The sequence below is a fragment of the Seriola aureovittata genome, chromosome 16, assembly GCF_021018895.1.
Source record: "Seriola aureovittata isolate HTS-2021-v1 ecotype China chromosome 16, ASM2101889v1, whole genome shotgun sequence".
NCBI classification, from domain to species: domain Eukaryota; kingdom Metazoa; phylum Chordata; class Actinopteri; order Carangiformes; family Carangidae; genus Seriola; species Seriola aureovittata.
In genome coordinates, this window is record NC_079379.1 from 13,015,145 (window position 1) to 13,035,731 (window position 20,587).

General features: G+C 39.2%; 1 protein-coding gene across 8 annotated transcripts in view; it reads right to left on the minus strand.

The window, feature by feature from the left end:
* Positions 1 to 20,587, minus strand: part of syngap1a (synaptic Ras GTPase activating protein 1a) — a 39,175-nt gene that overhangs the window by 6,965 nt on the left and 11,623 nt on the right. For 7 of the 8 annotated variants that reach the window (XM_056399743.1, XM_056399742.1, XM_056399748.1 and 4 more), the window contains 15 exons: positions 20,174 to 20,295; positions 16,041 to 16,194; positions 15,426 to 15,524; positions 15,005 to 15,265; positions 14,579 to 14,914; positions 14,240 to 14,384; positions 12,951 to 13,095; positions 12,207 to 12,443; positions 11,436 to 11,637; positions 10,393 to 10,583; positions 8,461 to 8,665; positions 6,812 to 7,390; positions 3,117 to 3,641; positions 2,749 to 2,910; positions 1,337 to 1,548 (listed from right to left, as the gene is read on the minus strand). In XM_056399743.1, coding sequence (XP_056255718.1) covers positions 1,337 to 1,548; positions 2,749 to 2,910; positions 3,117 to 3,641; positions 6,812 to 7,390; positions 8,461 to 8,665; positions 10,393 to 10,583; positions 11,436 to 11,637; positions 12,207 to 12,443; positions 12,951 to 13,095; positions 14,240 to 14,384; positions 14,579 to 14,914; positions 15,005 to 15,265; positions 15,426 to 15,524; positions 16,041 to 16,194; positions 20,174 to 20,295 — 3,575 coding nt within the window. The remainder of the gene's footprint in view (positions 1 to 1,336; positions 1,549 to 2,748; positions 2,911 to 3,116; positions 3,642 to 6,811; positions 7,391 to 8,460; positions 8,666 to 10,392; positions 10,584 to 11,435; positions 11,638 to 12,206; positions 12,444 to 12,950; positions 13,096 to 14,239; positions 14,385 to 14,578; positions 14,915 to 15,004; positions 15,266 to 15,425; positions 15,525 to 16,040; positions 16,195 to 20,173; positions 20,296 to 20,587) is intronic. The other variant, XM_056399744.1, reaches the window with a different exon arrangement.

A 20,587-nucleotide genomic window follows, 5' to 3' on the forward strand; every position in this document is an offset into this window, starting at 1 on the left:
CTGTGGATTCCTAGTGGCGCTATGGTATGGAGCAATGTATTGATGAGTGGGTTCTTTGTTGGTTTCCGTTTCGTGTTCTACAAGCATGGGCACAATAGCCATGTTTCCATCCAAATATAGCAAAATCTGAACTGAATTTCCATAAAATCTGCAAAACAAAATGCAGATTTTGTTCATTTCCATCCACTATCGTTATGCAAGTATTTGGATAAACATCTGGTGGCACTAATTTGCCAGCCAGGTGCCACTGAACCATCACCGGACATGAGGTTGCAACGTGATGATGTAATTAAAAGAGCACCAAACCTCAGATTGTTGAAAATGTAGAAAAAGAAAATGTAAATGAAAATATAGCATTTACATTTCATTCATATTTTCTTTCAGTCTCTTCAGTGGAGCAGAAGCTTGACTGACACTTAAGTCACATGCTTCATGTGTTTCATGATTTTTATTCCACTGCACATTATTATACTTTTATATTAACACACCAACCTTTTTAGTAAAAACTTTTTAATGATATATCGTTTCCCACGGGGTATTTTTAAGCATGGAGCTAAAGCCAGGAGGTGATTAGCATAGCTTAGCATAAAGACTATCAGCACCTCTAAAGCCCATTAATTAACATGTTTTCATTTATCTAATCCATACAAAAATAGAAATGTAAAACCAGTAATTTGTGGTTTCAGAGGGAGTTCTTTTTTAAATTAGGACAAAGCTAATCTTGCCGTTTCCCCCTGCTTTCAGGCTTTATGCTGTGCTATGCTAACTGGCTCCTGGCTCCAGCACATATGAGAGTGATTTCTATTTTCTCTCAGCAAGAAAGCAAATAAGCATATTGCCCAAATGATTGAATTGTCTCTTTAAAATGATATTCATATGACACCATACAAGTTGTATTTCAGTGGAAAACCTTTCTGTTGAGTTCTTATACAGCAGACCGAAACATTTCTTTTAATGCAAAAATAGTAAAGCTGGTCACCACTTTTAACCACCTTTCATTTGCATTCATTCTCCCTGTAGCTGTGTTTAACTACCTCTGTGGATTGTTTCCTTGTAGCTCTCAAACGCGTGCGGTTACAGCTGTAGTCCATGAGCTGCTATCCTTTGAAGCAACAGCAAAGATTGTTGTTATACCGTGTGCTGCTACTGTCGGACCAGGTCACATGAACGTGAGAAGCAGTAACAGACTGATGAGTGTCTCTGTGGTAAATGCACCACTTCAGTTTCATCACTCTCAGCTATATAGCCGGATATAATCATGATATAGGGCATAATTTCATATAAAAAAATACAGCCTCATTTCTGCCAGCTCTATTTCAACCTTTACACTAATCACCTGCTGATGATGCCTTTGATTTGAGAGTCCTTCTCCAGTTGCTGCTGCTTCAGGCGGCGCTCGCTGTCCTCCAGGCGGTTCTGATACTGCTGCAGGATCTTGTTTGTCTGCTGTTCCTGCGACAGAAGTCTCTGCTCATACTCTTCAAGCTTGCGATGAGACATCTTCAGCCGTTCTTTCAAGGAATGTATCTCTTCTTCGTATTCTCTTACCTGAAAAATGAAGGAAATAAAGTGACTTCAGGTTATTTGTGTCTTGTATTCTGCAGTGTTCCTGAATGATGAGTGATTTGTATCGGCACAGACACCACAGATGGTATAGATCTCTTTATGCTGAGCAGCAAGTGCAGACAAAGCTGCAGTGGAATTGTGCCGGCCTTGAAGTTTCAATGCAATAAGCACCACACACAGTAGGAATCCATTTCTAATATAGACGAGAGTGTGGGAGTTATTCATCATAGAAAATGCACAACAACAGCCATCACTTAGAAAAATATCTGTAGCCATCAACTGTTGATGGCTACAGATATTTTTGAAGTGTTTGGTATACAGGTTTAAAACGCGTGTCTGCTTATTTGATGGGATTTATATAATACGATGATTGAAATGATAGATATATTTGGAATATAGACAGTAATATTATGCTTTGCCGCTTCATCAGCCAGGATATTTCAGTGGTTTTAACACATCATGTGTGCTTTCCTTTTTCTTAACCTACGATCATGACCAGCAACGTCCTGCGCAGTGCACACCTGCTATTGTTGTCAAAACAACCTAAAACTAAAGGTATATTGTGCCAATTTAAGATCTTTAATCCAAATTTATTTTATATTAAATACAATATACTTTTTTTAGACTAAATTTAGAAGTCAGGCTCCCATGAACAAAAGTCTTTCCTTTGGAAACACCTAATAGTTTTTTAATTTACCAAATTAAATTTTGCCGTTGGGTTTGGGTCAATGAAAGATCTTTATCCTAAATACCACGATCCAGGACACTCGAGCACAAAACACCAACATGAGACTGTCTGGTTAGGTACACATGAATCTTCTGCGCATGTTATCGATCCATGATTTCTATCCAAACAGCTGACTCTTGCTGTTGTTTGGAGCTGCCAGCATACTAAATTAGATTTTTACGTTCTGCACCAGAGTGTGTGTATCATATTTTAAGAAAAGTGTACAGATCAGGAAAAAAGATATTTCATGACTACACTTCAGATCCCTAAAGGGGCCGTCACGATAATGTTTCTCTGAGTCTCCTTTTGTATCTCAGCTTTCACTTTAAATAGTGTCATGTATATTTTAGAGAAATCTCACAAACATCCACACACACCCTCAAAATACTGTTGCCTTTTTTAGCCTACTATCACAGGAAGCAGGTGAGTGTACTTAAAAAAAAACATGTACTAACCCTCTCTAACCGTGACTCATCCATGCTCTTGGAGTACTCTTTCAGCTGACCCTCACGGTCCGGCCGCAGGCTCTCGATGTCAGCAGAGAGATGTGGCATGTTGGACACCCAGGCGACTGTCCGCTCGTTGAGGGCCGAGGTGCTCAAGGTCGACTGAGAGCCCTGGAACAACACAACAGGTCAGTCGTGATTTTAATTAATGTCTGAATATTAGGAATGTCCTAAAAATGAAGTGAGAGTGCAAATACAAATATTATTTCAACGTCTTTTCTCTCATTTCATGTCAAGTACGAACTGAGGCATGAAAGAATCGTTGCTGCGCAGTTTTGGAGCATCTCTTTAAGAAGAAGGATTGAAGTTAGACTCGCCTGTTTATTGACAACTGGCTTGAGTAAATGCTGCTGTGGAGGCTGCAGCTGGGACTGTTGAGGCTTCTTGGTGCTTTTTGTCGGAGTGTCTGTTGACTCCTCTGCAGCTGCTGGCGGGCCCTGGTTGTCTTTGGCGGAGCTCGTCTGGTACGGGAGTCCGGGTGCTGGACTGTCTGTCACCGACAGCTGTGTCTCCTGTTGTTGCTGCTGTGTCTGCTGTTGCTGCTGCTGCTGCTGTTGTTGTTGTGGCGGCTGCTGAGTTTGGCGTGGTTTTGGCTGACTACCACTGAAATTTGTGTCAGAAGAGTCGAGGAGGAGGTTCCTGCTCTGCGGGCGAACCTTTGGAGGCGTGGCAGTAGCTGGAGTGTTAATGGACCTCTGGGACTTGAGGTGTTGCGGTGGGGCAATGGATGACTGGCGGATAGGATGAACTGTAGTGGGAGGTGTAGCCAAAGAGGCGGGGGTGCCCGTCCCAGTGGCTGTTTGAGATGTGACTCCCATTAGGTGCTGCTGCTGGAGAGACTCCTGAGAGGAAAGAATAAAATAAAAGAAAAAGAAATTGTCAAGAAAATTAAGAAAGCCTAATTTCATTTACCATTTACTGATTTAGAAGACAGTCTAACCACAAAATAGGTCACTCACATAGTGACATTGATGGACAGACAGATGGGGGGGTGGATGATCAGCAAGGCAAGTTTATATATGTATGGCACCTTTAAACAATAAGGTTAAGACATTAAGACAAGAAATAAAATGAAAAAACAATGCTAAAATTGTAAAAGTGTAAAAGTGAATAAGAGAAAAATGTTGCAGCACCAATACACTGCAGTGGTACAGTTCCAAATTTGATTTAATAAAAGTAATTGTCAAACAGAAAAGTTTTTGGAGTTTAAGCAGACCAAGTTTTTCTGGTTTGTTCCAGAAATGGGTTGTGGTGCAGAAAAACTGAATGCTGATATCTTGGTTCGACTCTGAGCACAGTGCCAGACCAGTATGGATAAATGTTTAGTTTGATGTCAAGATAGATAGATAGACAGATGATGTACAGTATGGAGTATTTGGACATTTACATTTCTTTGTGCTTCAGCACATTAAATTTGAAATAAAATAATGCATATTACATAAAGTGCCAAATATCAGCTTTAATTTGAGCAGATTTACACCAACGTGAACTTACTGTTAGGACTGACTGGACGGATGGACGGACAGATGGATTGATAGGTAGATAGTGCATAATTAATGCATAACTGTCCTGATGATAACACCATCTGTATTAATAAAACAGGAGGCTCTTGTGATGTTTGTTCCATTAAGGCCCACGCAACAGGACAGAAATAGCTTAAGACTACATGACAGTATCATTAAACGCTGTAATTTTACACAGACATGCTGTAGTAAACTTATCAGATCAGCAGCCCATGACTACACAATCAAGTCAACACTAAAAAAAGATGAGTTTAGATTTCTGTTTCATTAAAAGCTGTTTCATCAAACGAGTGAGTTTAATTCAAGTTTATAAGCTTTAACTGAAAATTCAACTTTGGTTGTAAGAGTAGACTGTAAAACAGTTAAACATCTCTATCCAGGAGATCTAAGTCTGATCCGCAGCACACTGACAGTTTAAAGACGAAGTAATATAATGATATATCAGCAGTTACGACACTTTTTTTCTGCCCTATTGACCGACGGCTTGTTTCCAGCTCTGTTGAAACAAGGACGCACAGTATGATAGTCAAGCACCCTACACAGTTCAGCAGAGGAGGTGAGTGAATGATCAGGCTTCAGTGTGTTGTCTGTACCATCACAAGTGTCTCTCAAAAGTGCCATTACATTGCTGTTAGATTTGCATATTGTACTGCTCAGGAGAAGTACATCTTTTGTAAACATTTCCCATTTTGTTTGGATCTCTGTTCTGCAACCACAAAATCAGTCTGAAAACAGAAGCGCAAGCTGGGTCTAATGAACTGAAAGGGCTAATCTGAATGCAGCAAGTAATGCAGACATTTTTTCTGCAAAATCGAGATCTTAAAATCACACTAAGAATAAATAACATATAAGTATGTTGTGCAATTTAGCTCGGGATTTAAAAAAAAAAAAAAAAAAGGGTCTACAGGTCTTTTTAACAAAACTGAGAAAATGAATTATTGGATGTGACAGTCCTCATCACAACATTTGGAAATCCAGAACTGATAATACTGTTTGTTATTCCATAAAAGAACAGAGGCCTATTTGAACTTGCAAGCTTTTGTTTTGACTTCGTAACTATTTGTTTTTTGAGTTTTAACTCCTATTTGATGGATGTAAATTTTACTGAAAGCAAGTGATGCCACTCTCTTAACCTTACTGGTCCACTCAAATTTGAAGGGGTTTGGTTAATAATAAACAAGCAGTTTCATGAATTAGCATTCATTTCTCACATCTAGCTAAAGGAATCATTTAGTTTAGATAAACAAGAAGACTCAAGAGAACCAAAAGCAACCTCTTTAGGCCTGTACTGTACTGATTTTAGTCTCAGAAGAGGGAATCTTGATGTGTATGACAGGCACACATACGTAAATTACGTTTCATGTTTAGCGAGGCTGCAACACCAACTGGGCAAAGCCAGTAACTACTATTCAATATAAAGTCAAATAAAATGTCATGTTGATTACTGATCATTGTTTACTATATGAAGCTTGTAATTTCAGCTCTATATATACGTTGTCGCCTCCACACATGGAGATTCGCTAAATGGTTTGATGTGTATGTAAATAATATGAATCACATGGCCTAACCAGTCACCATATCTCAGCTTAACTGAAAACCTATGGGAGACATGTTAGACCAGCTCAGTATCCCTTGGAACTGCATCCATATTGGACAATTCTGCACCTCATGGTTTATGTCCAGAGCCAACAGACTGTGCCAACACAGAGAGGGGTGTGCCCTTTAGGTAGTGAGGCGGAAAGTAAGGGTGTAGAAGTCAGAGTGGTGAATGGGCATATGCCATGTCTGAGTTCATGTCCCATCACAGAGCTGGAATTCACATTTACCTTTTTTCCTGTAGCCATGGTCTATCCATGGTTATGGGATTGCTTGTAAACACTGGCATTTATAAGCAATTACATTGGTTGGAAAAAAAAATTGCATTGCCACTAAACATACAATCCAGTGATCCATGCTTGGAGAATATAATATTGACATTGTTGTCTGGCAGTAGGGTGAGATGCTGCTCTCCACCACCTTCATCCAAACACATGAAGAGGGAATGTTGTTTATTCAGAATAGAGTGTGACTAAATTTTATGTTGGTTTTTCCTTTATTTGTCACTTTTTTGTTTTTACAAATTGTGGTTTACTATCCAAGATGACTGTGTCAGTGAGACGCTGTTGCCTCATTGGACTGCATGGTCTACCCGTCGTAACATAAGAAGTTTAGTTGTGTCTATGAGTACAATTGTATACACTTTACGGTTGAAGTTCCTTTAGATTTTGGTTGACTCCTGTATATAAAAGATACAATAATAAACCTATAATGCATATATCTTGTTCCCTATGTTGATTACATATGTGACATTTTGCTTTTGTGCTTTTATAAATCAGAAGATAAACCTGTTAAGCAAACCAAAGGTTCTGAAAGAGAAAAACACTGTTGCACATCGTTATAAACATGAGATTGTCTTCCTGTATGTGTGAGGGTAAGTGAGAGGTTCCTACCTGCACCTGCAGCGACAGCTGGTGCCAGGCGTAGTCGTTGCTCTGATTCTGCCGGGTGAAATCATCACTGTAACTGTGTGAGTGGACAATGCTGGGCTGCACCAGACTGCTTTGTGACCGCAGGGCGGACAAGTCCTCGCTGCGGGAGAAAGCACTGTTGCCAAAGGCGGGTTGATAGTCATGGTGGCCATTCTCAGGCTCAGGGGCGAGGAGGAGAGGAGGGGGAGGCTGCTGAGACTGAGCTGGGGAGTTCTGGGCAGCCAGATGGAATAGTGGGTTCTGGAAAGACAGAGGGTAGTGCATGGCCGCTGCCGCTTGCTGTTGCTGTTGAGAGATGGATTCGGTGGGCCCCCCAATGTGGCCCATCTGGCTCAGCCTCAAACCAGAGCCTGCTGAGCCCGTCGGCATATGCCCTCCCATACGAAGAGGGCCGCCGAGGTTCCCGAAGCTGTGGCCGAGGCCGGCGATGGAGGCTTGAGAGGAGGTGAGCATGTCTCCCACAGAGTTCAGGTTGGATATGCTGTTCATACGGGAGTCCTGAAGGTCCATCATAGACACACTTTTATTCACACTGTGGACCTGAGACAGAAGAAAAACATTTATTGTAGTTTCATATTTACCATATTTACAAAAACATTGTTCATGACAAAGAAAATTTGATGAAATTCTAGATCCTGCTTTACCTGAAAATATATTTATTTTACTCAGTTTTACATGTGCAGTAAGTGTGTGTTTACAGTTTTAAATTTGGTTTGAATGTACAGCATCATATACAGTCATATACAGTTATAAAATGTAGCAGACATCACTGGCATGGCATCAGTCACAAGCTATTAAAAGAATTCACGATAAGGAAATTCAGACTTTAGGGACCCAAAAGGTCTGTTTCGTGTCTGGGGATAATTTAATTGCAGGAGGGCAGGAAGGAGATCCTTCTTTCAAAACACATCCCAGCTTTTTAAACATCAGAGTGATAAATGGCCAGCTCCAGAGGATCAACTAAATTGTCACAAGGCAAAATGGGGGGACATGACCAAAATCTCCAAAGGAAGCTCATTCTATAACTATAAAACATCATCTCTGACTGATATTTAACTGTTGCTTCCCGGGGGAAAGTAACATTAAAATCAAATGTACTCATCACCAGAGACTGAATTTTTACACACACACACACACAAACTAATGTTTCCCCCTCCTTCTCTTTCCCTCTTTAGATAACACTCATAAATCACAAGCCACATTCCTGAAGCGCTCTAACATGAGATTTCTTCTTTTCAAACACATATCTGAAATAATATGTATTAATATCGTCAATATTATTCAGCAAGTGCTTTTACATAATTTAGTTAAACCCCCAAATTTCTATCATATAATCTGTTAAATGAAGTACTCCAAGTAAATCTAAAACAGAGTGCAGCACAAGAGCTCGACTCAAGCCAATAATACTGTGATAGCATAGTCATATCAGACTTTATTTATCATTCTAATCATCGCTCGCTAATGTAAACATGTTAGCTGGTTGTTTATGAAATAATTCTAAAATGTATGCATTTGCCCCGAGGTCTTCCCAACATTGTAGAGACGGCTTTAAAAGCTTCAGAATTATGATATGCCATAGGGAAAATAAACATGACTACTTCACACCTTACCTTTGGATCAGGCTCAGTAATGTCCGAGCTGCTTGTGCAGTATGCGGGGCTGGATCGAGCCAGCGGCGGACGTGTGACATAGAAAACTTCCCTCGACGAGCGAGGGTCTCGTTCTGCCTGACGCCTCATGTTCAGATTCGATGACAGGGATTCTACTGCTGATACTCCCGTCGTAGGGGACGGCAGGCGAGAGATGTCTATTGAACTGCAGAAACACAATAGAAAGAGACATTAAAATTACTACTAGCTTACAGATCTTTTATACTGATTCCTATTTTGTATCTAACCATTTGATTTCAAATAATGTACATGGGCCCTGTGGATTGAAACAAAAGTGGAGGCACAGAATAGGTGGTCACAAATGGTAAATTTTGTCTACTGTTCTATGTTTCTACAGTATTTTGGGGTATTTTATGTCTTAATCAGACAGAGGTCAGTAGAGAGAGGCAGGAAAAGATGGATGAGAAAGATGAGGAACATTATGCAAATAAGGTCCCTGGCTGGAACCGAACAGTGGACATCATGGTCACATGGTCGGTGCTTTAAACTTCTAGGCCAGTGGTTCCCAACGGTCATGGCTTGTAACCCATTAATATGAGTCAATAGCCCTCTGCAATTTCTCATTACTGCTTGCATGGCTGCCTTCAAGGTTTAATCATAGAGTGACATTTTAAAATAATTTCTAGATGTCTGAATGAATAGAAAAATAAAGTTTTGTTTATTAAAATGTGTTTTTTTTTCTTAATTCTATTTGGGACAATTCATCTACCTACCTACTACATTCATCGCCAAATCCCTTGTAGGGCCCCGGACCCTCAGGTTGGGAACCATTGTGCATGTATTTTACCAAATTATATGATCAGAGATTGAAGTTAAAGAAACTTGTTGAAGCTTGTTAATTGTTTGACAGTGTAGTAGCTTTTATGGATTAAAAATGACCTTGAGCTCTATTTTCTTTTATATTTAAAAAAAAATAATCAACAGATTAATTGATAATGAAAATAACTGCTGATTGCAGCTCTAAATAAATTGAGCACACATGATCAGCAGTGTGCAGGATTGATCCTATGCATGTCTATAAGATCTAATTGTATTCAAGAAATACATGTCTTATTATATAAGGATTGCATAATGAAACATGGAAACCCAATGAGGAGAAGGCATCACTCCGTCTTATCAGTCACTCATAGCCTGATACCTCTGGGATTAAAGCTACGAGGAATGGCAGGTGTGTCACTCTTTGTCAGTTTGAATTTCCATATGTTTGATCTCTGTCCTTTCACACCTGCCTGCAGCAGCGTTAACTCATACTCGCTCAATTACGTATTTATCCCTGCAGATTTTGTTCCCAGCAGAAAACTGCTTGGTAGGAGGGACTTGTAATAGTAAACACGAAATAGCTGCTGTGGAGTCCTTTGATATTACCTCTGTTATAACTCTTACTTAAAGAGTTCTTATTTAAACAAGCTGTATGCTGCTGTCATCTGTCTCTTGACAATAGCAGAGTGCTGAAAGTTAATTAAAACACAGAGGAAAGAGGTTTAGGTAAGAGAGTCTGGGAACAGATGGTGCTGGCAGTTATGGATTGATAGAATACTTAAAAGCCTGAAGAGCTGCATTAGCATTATGTGCTCTTAGACTCTCATTTGTTTTAGAGCAATTGAATTCTCACTTATTGTGTATTCTTGATCTTTTTATGCTTTACTGTTGGTTACACCCATGTGAAACTGTGGTGAATATTTGCAATCATGACCATTACCCTTGTCTTGATAAAGCCACAGCAGGGATTAATCCTCTGTTCAAATGTAAAACTATGTATCACCCATGTTGGTGCCCAGAAGAGCACACTCTTTGGGGACATGCAATTCCAATTTCATGTGTAAATTGAAGACAACAGAGATATATAAAACAAAAGAAAGCATGAGGAGATACCTGTTTAAGTCACGCATCATAAGGCTTTGGAAGTCGGAGGACATTAGACGAATGAACGATGGTCGCGAGAAGAGTCTGTCCTTCGATCGGTCTGGCTGGTGATTTGTAGGCATGTGAAGCTGCGGGTTCCTCAGGGCGACACTGATGTCATTCAGCAGCCGTGGTAGCGGTCCCAGTTTGAGAATAGCATCCTATATCGAAGAGCAACACAGAAACATTTTTAAAATAAAGGACTCCTGACTTTCCTACGCTCACATGCCATGTGCCCGGGGTACTTGACCTTTTGGCCCACCACAGACTGTTTTATTGGCCATTTTTATCTTGGGCCAGAATAGAGGTCAAATTCAAGGTCCAACTGATAATGAAATAAAATCAGAGTGAAAATAAACACTTGACATCAGACCTTTGGATCAGATTCAGTAATAAGGAAAAATGCAGCACAGACAGACTGTAAGGTAAGTACAGTGCAAATACCTTGTGATCCACCTCATTGGTATTAGCGCATACTTGCCTTATCAAGCAGATGTCACTGATCTACACTGAATCCTTTATTGTTCATTAATGTCATTATAAGTTTCAGCTTCCAGTCATATACCATTGAATCAGTAAAATAGTAAAGAGCTGCTGACCCCATGTGCTTCACTATAAATACAATAAATTTTCCGCATCACTTCATTATTCATGAAATTCAAATGTCATCCAGAAACACGCAACAGATAGAAAAAACGATAAAAACACATAAAATTACACATTTGTTAACCTTTGAGACAATTCTGGGCTGACCATAAAAGATTTCTCACTTTCATTATGTTACAACTGCAGTGAAAATTCATTAAGTTAACAGTGCAAGCAGTAGAGTGAAATATTAAAGTACTAATTCCACCTCTGTTTTCACAGTTCAAATAATATTAATTGTGTTAGACAGAAAATTATAGAACCTCATTTTCCAGCCCTCCATTCTCAGCACTCTTCAGAGTGAGAAAGAAATCATATTAAATGTTTAATTTAAATTTGCTAGTAATTTATCACGTTATTCCACCTACCTTGCTAAGCTGGCCCATGACTTCCCACAGTAAGCTATGGAGCATGGACAGTTCTCTGCCGAGGTCAATGTAGCCCTCAAACCCTCCAGCGTTTCCTCCGGTGTCCATGTTGGAAATCTCATAAAGAAACTGCTGCATGGAGCCCCACTCCATCTCCAGGAACTCATTCATGAAATACATGTATTCCTCCTTGGGTCCAAATCTGTGTGACAGGACACATGAAGACAAAGAAGGGAGTGGAAACAGGAGGTTAGTGGACGGATCTCATGTTATTACATTTAACATGTGCTGGAGTTCTGGTTTAAAATCCTTAAAGCTGCATTAATCAATATCACAACAAACCCACAGTAATGAACTAACTCAGTTCCTCTCAGCTCTACAGAGTGGTTTAGCATCTTTTCAGACCTTAACTTTCATGCTCTGGTTCACTCTCCATGGTTCATCTTAAAAGTCGCCTTCAGTTAATAGGCATCCGACAACATACACTTTAATACCTCAGGAAACAAAAAGTATTAGATTATATTATGTTCCTGAAATAAAGACTCTATTAAATAACCAAACTTTTGATATCTTAATCACAGCTGCCTATTTAAGTCAGCAAGAATTGTTTTAATATTGAAAAAGAATGTCAGCACAGAGAACAGAGTGAAGGTAGGAACAAATGTGTCACAGCTGAAAGGCTCACAGTCTTCAATTCTAAAAAAGGAACTGTGTCAAATGAATGTGACATTGGAGCTGGGGTAAGAGGACAGGTGATGACAAGAGACTCACTTGCTGAAGCTGGCCAGGTTCTGCATGACCTTGGCTATGAGTGTGAGTGTGCGGGACGTGCGTTCAGCGGGGTACTCCTGCATTAGGTTGAACAGGGAGGGGGACATGATGGCTGGGCACATGAAGCGAAGGAACAGGGAGGAGCTGATGAGGCTGTCAGCGAGATCCTCTCTTCCACGCTCAGCACATCTGGCTCTCCATGAAGCAAAAACTTCCTTCAGCTCCCGTGGAAATATGCTGAAACAAGAACATGATTTTATTACCCACTGTCAAGGCGAAGAGCAAGATATAATACAGCAGCTCATCCAAAGGAATTCAGCAAGGTCAAGAGACTAAGATGTATGGAAAAGTCTTGGACTGTACGATGCTCAGGATGCAAAAGAAGAAGAAAAAGAACGTTTTTAGAAAAATTAACATGATGTTGATGATTTAACTGATTATATCACTTGAAAAAAAGCACGTAAATATTAAATGATAATGTTCTAATTTACTTATTTCTGTTTAAATATCAGTTTGGAAAAAGGAAACTTTTATATTGGTGTTAATATGGGGACAAATGAAAAAGTAACATTTGAAACTGAAAGGTAAAGTATTTATAAATGCTGAAACAAACATGAGGTATGAACATTTTTTCAATTCAAATGTAATTTTTGATTAACTTTTGGAATTGAACTGTCCTTCTGTTGGCGTGGAGGGGTGGCATCAACAGGGAGGGGGGTGTGTGAGTGACTGCACACAACTGACCAGAGAGAGTTGATAATCTTGCAGAGTAACAGCTCGCAGCACATACGAAGGTTGGCTTGGTGGTCAGCGAGGACTGATGGCGGGACGCGCATGGGGTCCACCTCACAGTTCTCCTCAGACTCATATAAGGCTCGAATGAAGTCACCTGAAAGTTGTAGATCAAACTTGTCATTATGTTTCCAAAAATGCATCATTATACATAAAGTTCAGCTCTAAATTTATTTTACAGCTGGATCAGGGCACAGGAACAAATTGTGAACTTCTTATTTAGAAAGAGCGAAAAGAATCAAGAAAGAAAATGATGTGACTAAAGCAGCAATTTAGCAATTTATTTCTCCGGGAGGGGAAGCGGAGTGCTTTAAATATTACAGACAGACCCAGTTAGAGCTGTCTAATGTCATGTTACAGGTGATTCTATTTTTGTTGGTCAAACTTTGTAGGGCTGAACTAAATTTAAGTGTGGAACAAGATATGTGCAGCGCTAGAAAACTTGAAACACTTTGCATATATCAGTCCCTGTAAAAGCATAGCGTGATTGATATTCAGAAGGAGACATTTAAGTATAGTTTACAATTGTCTGTGTTAATAATTACAGAGAAATAATTATCAGTAAGTATAAAAAGTATAAAAATAATACTAAGTCCATCGGTGAGCAAGGTCACTTGGTCACCCCTAATATAATTTCTATTACAGAACAAGCTTCTGTAATTTGCTGGTGGCTAAAATGCCATCCAGAGCAAACAACAGTCATTATAAGGGACAAGGGGAAACATGTTATTACCCACCTTCCCCTGTGATGTAATATCCTAGCTTTGAAATAAAATGCTAGGATGAGATAAAAATGTGAGTGGACAGTGTTAAAGAATGGCTGATTAGATGGTATAAAATCAATCTAAAAACTAAAATATAATTGTAAAGAATATTTATACTTAATGGCCAAAAGAACATTTTATCTTACATTTAAAAGATCTAAAATCTACTAATACAGCTCTACATTTAAATAAAAGAATAGACAATTCAATTTCTATTTATTGTTGCGAAATCTTATCAAAGCGTAATTCATATTTGTTGATGTAACATTTACACTTTTCCTCTTTAACTCAAGTATTTCTAAAATGTCGACTCCATGATAAAAAAGAAGAATTTGGAAAAATGTAACAAATATATCACAAATGTAGATGTGGAACTATATCGATACTATTCAATGCCATAGAGGAGTCTGACACGGTTCTTCAAAATATTAGATTTACTTTGAGCTTCACTCAGTCAGCAGTGATGTGCAGTTTTACCTATAGCATCCTTGAGGTATCTGTGACCTATCAGTTTGAGGTACTCTTCCACAGCCTTAGTAGCGAGCGTATTCTCCCGAAAGATCAAGTGCTCACGGTCCATGAATCGATCCACCTCACACATCGCCATGTCGGAGAGGAATTCCTGCGAACAGATTACATTTGAAGTTCAATGGAGCATACAGGGAAAGGAGGGAAGGCGTTTTTCAAAGGACAGACCATTTTCCCATAAAGCTACTTCAAAGAAATTAAACAACTGGTCATATAGAGAACTCAGATTTGAACGTTGATTGGTGGAAAAATATATCTAGTCAAGCTAACTTGTGACCTCTAATTTACCTTTGTCTTCCCTGTGCTTTGAAGAATGTGCACCAGAGCAAACGCCACCTCCTCTTTGCTTTTCACACTCAACAGCGGCTCCAGAACTGCACACAGTGTTCGGTAGTTGTTGGTAATATATTCAGCAAATTCCTTGTACAGCTCCATGGGGAGGATGTTCATTGTCTGGTAGCGAGACTTAACACGCAGTGAGGCGTTGATGACTTTGGCACTTCCAACACCACCACTTTTGGCCAAAACACTGGATTGTATCACCGGGTACCACTGCTCCACAAACTGCCGGCCCGTGATGCTGGAGATGGGGATGCTGACAAGGCCAAGGTATGTGCTTTTTTCCTAGATTACCAAACAAAACAATATATTGATTTATTAGTTTTATTCAATCAATATTTTTAAATGCTTGTTTTACTGGCGCGCTCTCTTTACCTTGCGTCTTTTTTTGTCCGTTTCCTTGTAGAGGTGCAAGCGAAGGCTACGAATGGTAGGCAAATTGTTAAATTCAAAATGCTCGCCCCAGAAGACGGTGTCGGTCCGGGGTTTGCTGGTGGTGCGTGCGTACAGCATGTCATCCAGACACAGCTCACAATAGTAGCGTTTCTTAGCTGGAAGGTCTCGAGCTTCAATGATCCACAACTTGAGCACATTGTCCACCCGTCTGCTGTTGTCCTTAAAGTGAAACGACGAATTCTGTTACTGGATTATAACAGTCCTTATTTACATCTGTCCTTAATGTTACACCCTGGATCTTGTAATAAAATAAAAAGTGGCCAGTTGTGGGGGGTTTGGGTAAACATGTTCTGTAATTATTGGAGTTTAAAACAGAAGACAAAAAATCTATTGTATCTACCTTGTTAGGTTTGACAGCTCGTTGCAGATTCTCAATCCACTTGTCTCTCTCTGAAGCTGAGCGACAGGCAAAACATTTTGTCCCTGAACTGGTGGTTACCTTCAATCAAAACATACATATGAGTAAATTTATAATGATGGAATATACCTTATATGGCTGCAACTAATTGTTTTTCAAATTAATAAATTCATCTGTAGTTTATAAATTGTCTGAAATGGCGAAAAATGACAATCACAATTAATTTCCAGTAGCAAAAGCTTATATCTTAAAACCCATGGTTTTTCAATTCAGTTATATAAAACAAAGAAAAACTAGAATAAGTGAATGTTTTTGCATTTTTGCTTCATGAAAAGACTTGAATTGATTAATCAACTTAATTGTTTCAGCACAAATTCCCTAAACCACAAGGTCACCTCATTTCCCTGATTTTCCAGAGAGGCGTGAAGTGGCTTTGTAGTGACACCCGAATAGCTATCTTAACATATTTAAAACACTCTCATAAATAAAATTATATTGGTCAGTTAGTTTAAATATAGTGAGATAGAAATAAATAAATCCTGTAGTAGGTGGGAGTAACTACAGAGAATGGGAGAAAGGTTACACAACTCAACACACCTCAAAGCAGTACTCTTGTCCTAAAATGCTAGAGTGGACAGGTTTGATTATGGCCTCTTCATCCAAAACTAGGTCCAAAGCCTCCGCAGCACTGCTAGGAGAAAGTAGGGACTCATGGGAGTGGGATTCTTTGAAGCTTTGCATCAAGCGAGTCCTGGTAAGAGAAGAAGAACAAGAGATTAATTTACAACCCAAATTTATATCAGTGTTTTCATATAATTCAAAATAAGTCACCACAGCCGAGAAATCCGTGTGAGTCACTCCTGCGATTTGGGTATGATTTATGAGATCTGATCCTTTTATAATGAGTTTATAGTAAAGTTAAGACTACCAGATTTTCAGTTCTGGTGTTTGTAATTTGGTCTGTTGACTTGCCTCATGTGACTCATACTGTATTTCAGAAAATGGCCCACAGTATCTCAGATTGTGGTGATGTCTGGAAATGCAATTCTTTAACAACTATACAAGAATTTAAAATGCTAATGTAAAAGTAATGCTTGTGTTGCCTTCTGTGTAAATGGGGCAAAATTGTAAAAGAGAAACAATTTAGCAGTCACAGTCTGCAGGAATATTGGAGTGCAGGTATAAAAAAGCACAGAGGATTAGATCTAATCATGGGGTAACCTTTAGAACAGGGCAGCTCTATCAAGGAAAGAGTTGGTGGAAGTAGAAGCAGGAAGGTGAGTCAATGCTGTCTCTCAGGCGATGCAAGGTCAGTAGGCCAATTGAAAAAAATGTAGCAAGGAAATCATTTTTTCTGAAAAGTTATGGGATAAAGGAAGTGGACCAAATTAAATCCATTATAGGTACAACTTCAGTATGTGTGTGTTACCATCTCAGCCAGTAACTGGGTGTCTGCCCTTTAGGTTCAGCTGTAGCTTTTCAGGCTAAGGTGGAGCAAATAGACAGTGAATGTGAGCTAGTAAATTGATTTGCTGGCTGACAGAGCTCTAAGATACAGAGGGAGAGTTCCAGTTCTGCAGGCAAAAATACAGAGTTCAAGCTGGTCATTTTTGATTTGATATTTTAGATTTAAAGGGATTGTCCAACATTTTGGGAAATAAGCTTTGCTTTCTCGGCTAGAGTTGAGAATATTGAAATGTATCTCACGTCTGTACTAATGTGAAGCTAGAGCCAGCAGCTGGTTAGCTTATCTTGGCATAAATTCTAGAGGTAGGGGGAACAGCTAGCCTGGATCTGTCCAAAGGAAATCTACACACCAGCTCACCTAAAGCTCATTAATTAACATATCTCATTTGTTTAATTCACACCAAAGTATGAAAACAATTCACCATTTTACAGGGGGTTATGTGCTGAATTATTTCTTCAGCAGGAACAGTAGCTTCCTGCAGCCCCCATGTTAACAGTCTTTATGCTAAGCTAAGCTAAGCTAACCAGCGCCTGGCAGCGGCTTCATATTTATTAAACAAATAAGAGAGTGGTATCAATCTTCTCATCTAACTCTCAGTAAGAAAGTGAACTAGGGTAATTCCTTTAATATCTTCTGAAACTGGTTTTGAAAAATGAGTTTATCTGCACTGATCATGAACATTAGCTTTGAGCATAAGAGAGAAAAAAGGGGAAAGGAGAATAGTGGAGAAACTGGTAAAAAGCAAACTGGTAAAACACCTGATAGCTACAAATGTTAAGCAATAATTTAAGGCCATATTCACGGCAAATCATCTACTTTAAGAAGCTGACAGTGCAGTACATGAAAAATGCTTTGGTAAACCGACTTGGCAGCAGAGGTGGAGCAGCTGCGTTGGAAAGCTAGAGTGTGAAGTTGGACGCAGAGGGTTTATAGCAAAGTCAACTTAACAGTACTGAGAGTGAATTAAGCGTGTGTGGGCAGAACTCAAAGCAGGCTGTGAAGGCAGCTGTCTGAAGCAGCGGTGGGAGCGGGTGAATGGCTGTGGTTACAGGGGAAAGCGCACTGATTGAGGTAGAAAGTCACTTTAACCCATACAACATTAAGCTTGCCCCCACGTCTTTCAGTGCTGCCTCCACAGAAACCCTTTGGTTAACATATAATTTGTTTTATCGTCTGCATTTTAGAACACAGAATTTTTACATCCTTTGCTAAACGACATATTCCACATCTCTCTGCATCGGACATCCTCACCTGCCCTAAAACCGTCTATTATGCATCTCCTGTGGCGGGAGGAAAGTGTACTGTCAGCGTAACATTTTTACTTTCTGCCTCTCCTTCTCTAGATTGTTACGTTTCCCATATGTGCGTCGTGACTGGATTGTGTGACGACTGCATAAAATTTTGATCACAATGCAAGTGAGATTCCTCAGGGATGTGACCTCACGTCAGAATACAAAACAAGAAAAAGCTGTCACGAGAGCCTCTAGAGCTGAGAGCTAGTGCATCCTGACATGATCGGATGATAGAAATCACACTGACAAGATGAACGTGAGCATAATGCAAATCTAGCAGATCCTCCAGAATGTCCAACAGACTTGTGAAGTTAATATCTTTTACCAAAATTAGGCTTTTTGTTAGTTGTCCCGTTGTATGTCGATGATAAGACCACACATTTATACAACTACATATTAATTTTAAAAAAACACAAAAAAACTTTTCTCTCCCTGCATTTCCTGTCTGTCTCTTCAATCTCAATCAGATTAACACATAAAATGCCCACATAAATTAATTATTAATAATAATAATAATAATAATAATAATAATAATAATAATAATTCAAGTACAATACAATGCAAGACTATGTGGTGAAAACTGTGGCCACAAGCAACAGTACAGGCACATTGGATTTTATATATCTTTTTATCTATCTAAGCTAACATTAGCCATTGGTCATACCAGACCAAGCAAGGCTTTAACAGAAAATCCCCCCAGTTTATTGAAATGAGCAAAGTTATGTTAAATGTCTCATGAATTCAACTTTTATGTCTAACAGGAATAATGTGATAATATTGCTTTCAGAAATGATGTAGTCTCCCTTTAAATAGTTGTTGAGAAATTTCAGTAGGCTGCCGTGACATTGTCTTCAATAGAGCCACATGAGAGGCTAAAACACCATGATACAAACAGGGAAATTTACACTTAAAATAAGAATCTAACAGTTGTCATAAATATTATCAGTATCCTCAGTAACAATTGCAACATTCTGCTTTAATACCGAGCACTATAATCATCCTAACTATGCTATACACTGTCATTACAATATGTAATCAGCTGGTCCTATAATAAGAGGCAAACTTGAAGCTAAGTATTGAGGTTAGCAACGTTCTAACTGCAGCAAAAAAAAAAGGGAAGGTAGTCTTCAGCAGCAAAGGTGAGAGGTTTCCATGCAGAGGAATTCTAGCGTTGGGTAGTCACGGCTCACCCACTAAAATAACTCCGTACACAAAGCAGCACGTCAGCCATCCAAGCAAGAACAGATTTCATTGTTTATGGATGAGTAGTGTCAGAAGCTCAAAGCTGCTCACAATGTGAGTGCATAAATAGGCTTATTTAAGTTACATTTACTGTATGTTTCAACTTTGTGATGACTGTGGGGCAGAACTGTGAGGCTCTGCACTGTTAATTAAACTATCAATTAAAGGAATAATCTAAAAGAAAGTTCATGGTCTGTCTCTTCCTGCATGGAGTTGCATATTCTCCCTGGGTTTGTATGAGTTTGTTTATGGTTGTTGTTGTTTGTCTTATTGATCTTAGTGATCTTGACACAACACAAACTGTAACATTACAGGTATTGAGATTGTGATGACACATGTTTACGGCATCAGAAATTTGGCTGATTTTACTTTATTACGTGTGACAAGACAGCTTTGATTTGATGAATAATTATTTTTGTAACCATAGGAAAACAAAGCCAATATAAATCACAAGGGAAAATGTGGTGGATTGAAACCATGGCCTCTGCGGCCTTTTCATTACATGTGTCCTGCATGAACTGTGAACACTAACTCAATCCTATGTAGGAATATGTTTGTTAGACCTGTGATAAACTGGCAACCTGTCCACAGTGTTTGGCTTGGCTTTTGCCCAAAACATTGTGGGACAGGCTCCAACCCCTCATGAGACTCAGAATATGCAACTAGAGGCTGGATGACCGGTACTACCTGAAATTATAGGAGGGTTTTATACAATAAAAGTTAATTACCTCTCTTGGTCGGCACTACGAAACCGGGGCAAAATCATTTGTCTGAAGCTGCTGGTACGGTCCAGTTTGGGCTGACTTTTGGCCCTCTTGATGGAACCCTTCAACCTTCGATTGAGAAAACTCTGAAGATTCATCAAGGGAAAATAGAAAAAAAGACAGTTCAGAAGAGCAGAGTACTGCATAAATCAATAAAAATATCCATCATTTACTAAAATGCTTAGACCCAAAACTGTATGTATGAGAATTTTACAGATTTGATTCTTATCTATGAAAGTGTAAACCCTCATTCAAGCATCAAATTGGCTTTGCTTCCCAAGGGAGAATTAGTAATTTACAATATCAGACTGGACCTAAAAAAGCCAATCTGTATTTATTTTCTATGTGAGATGGCACTGTAAGATATAACAGGCTTTG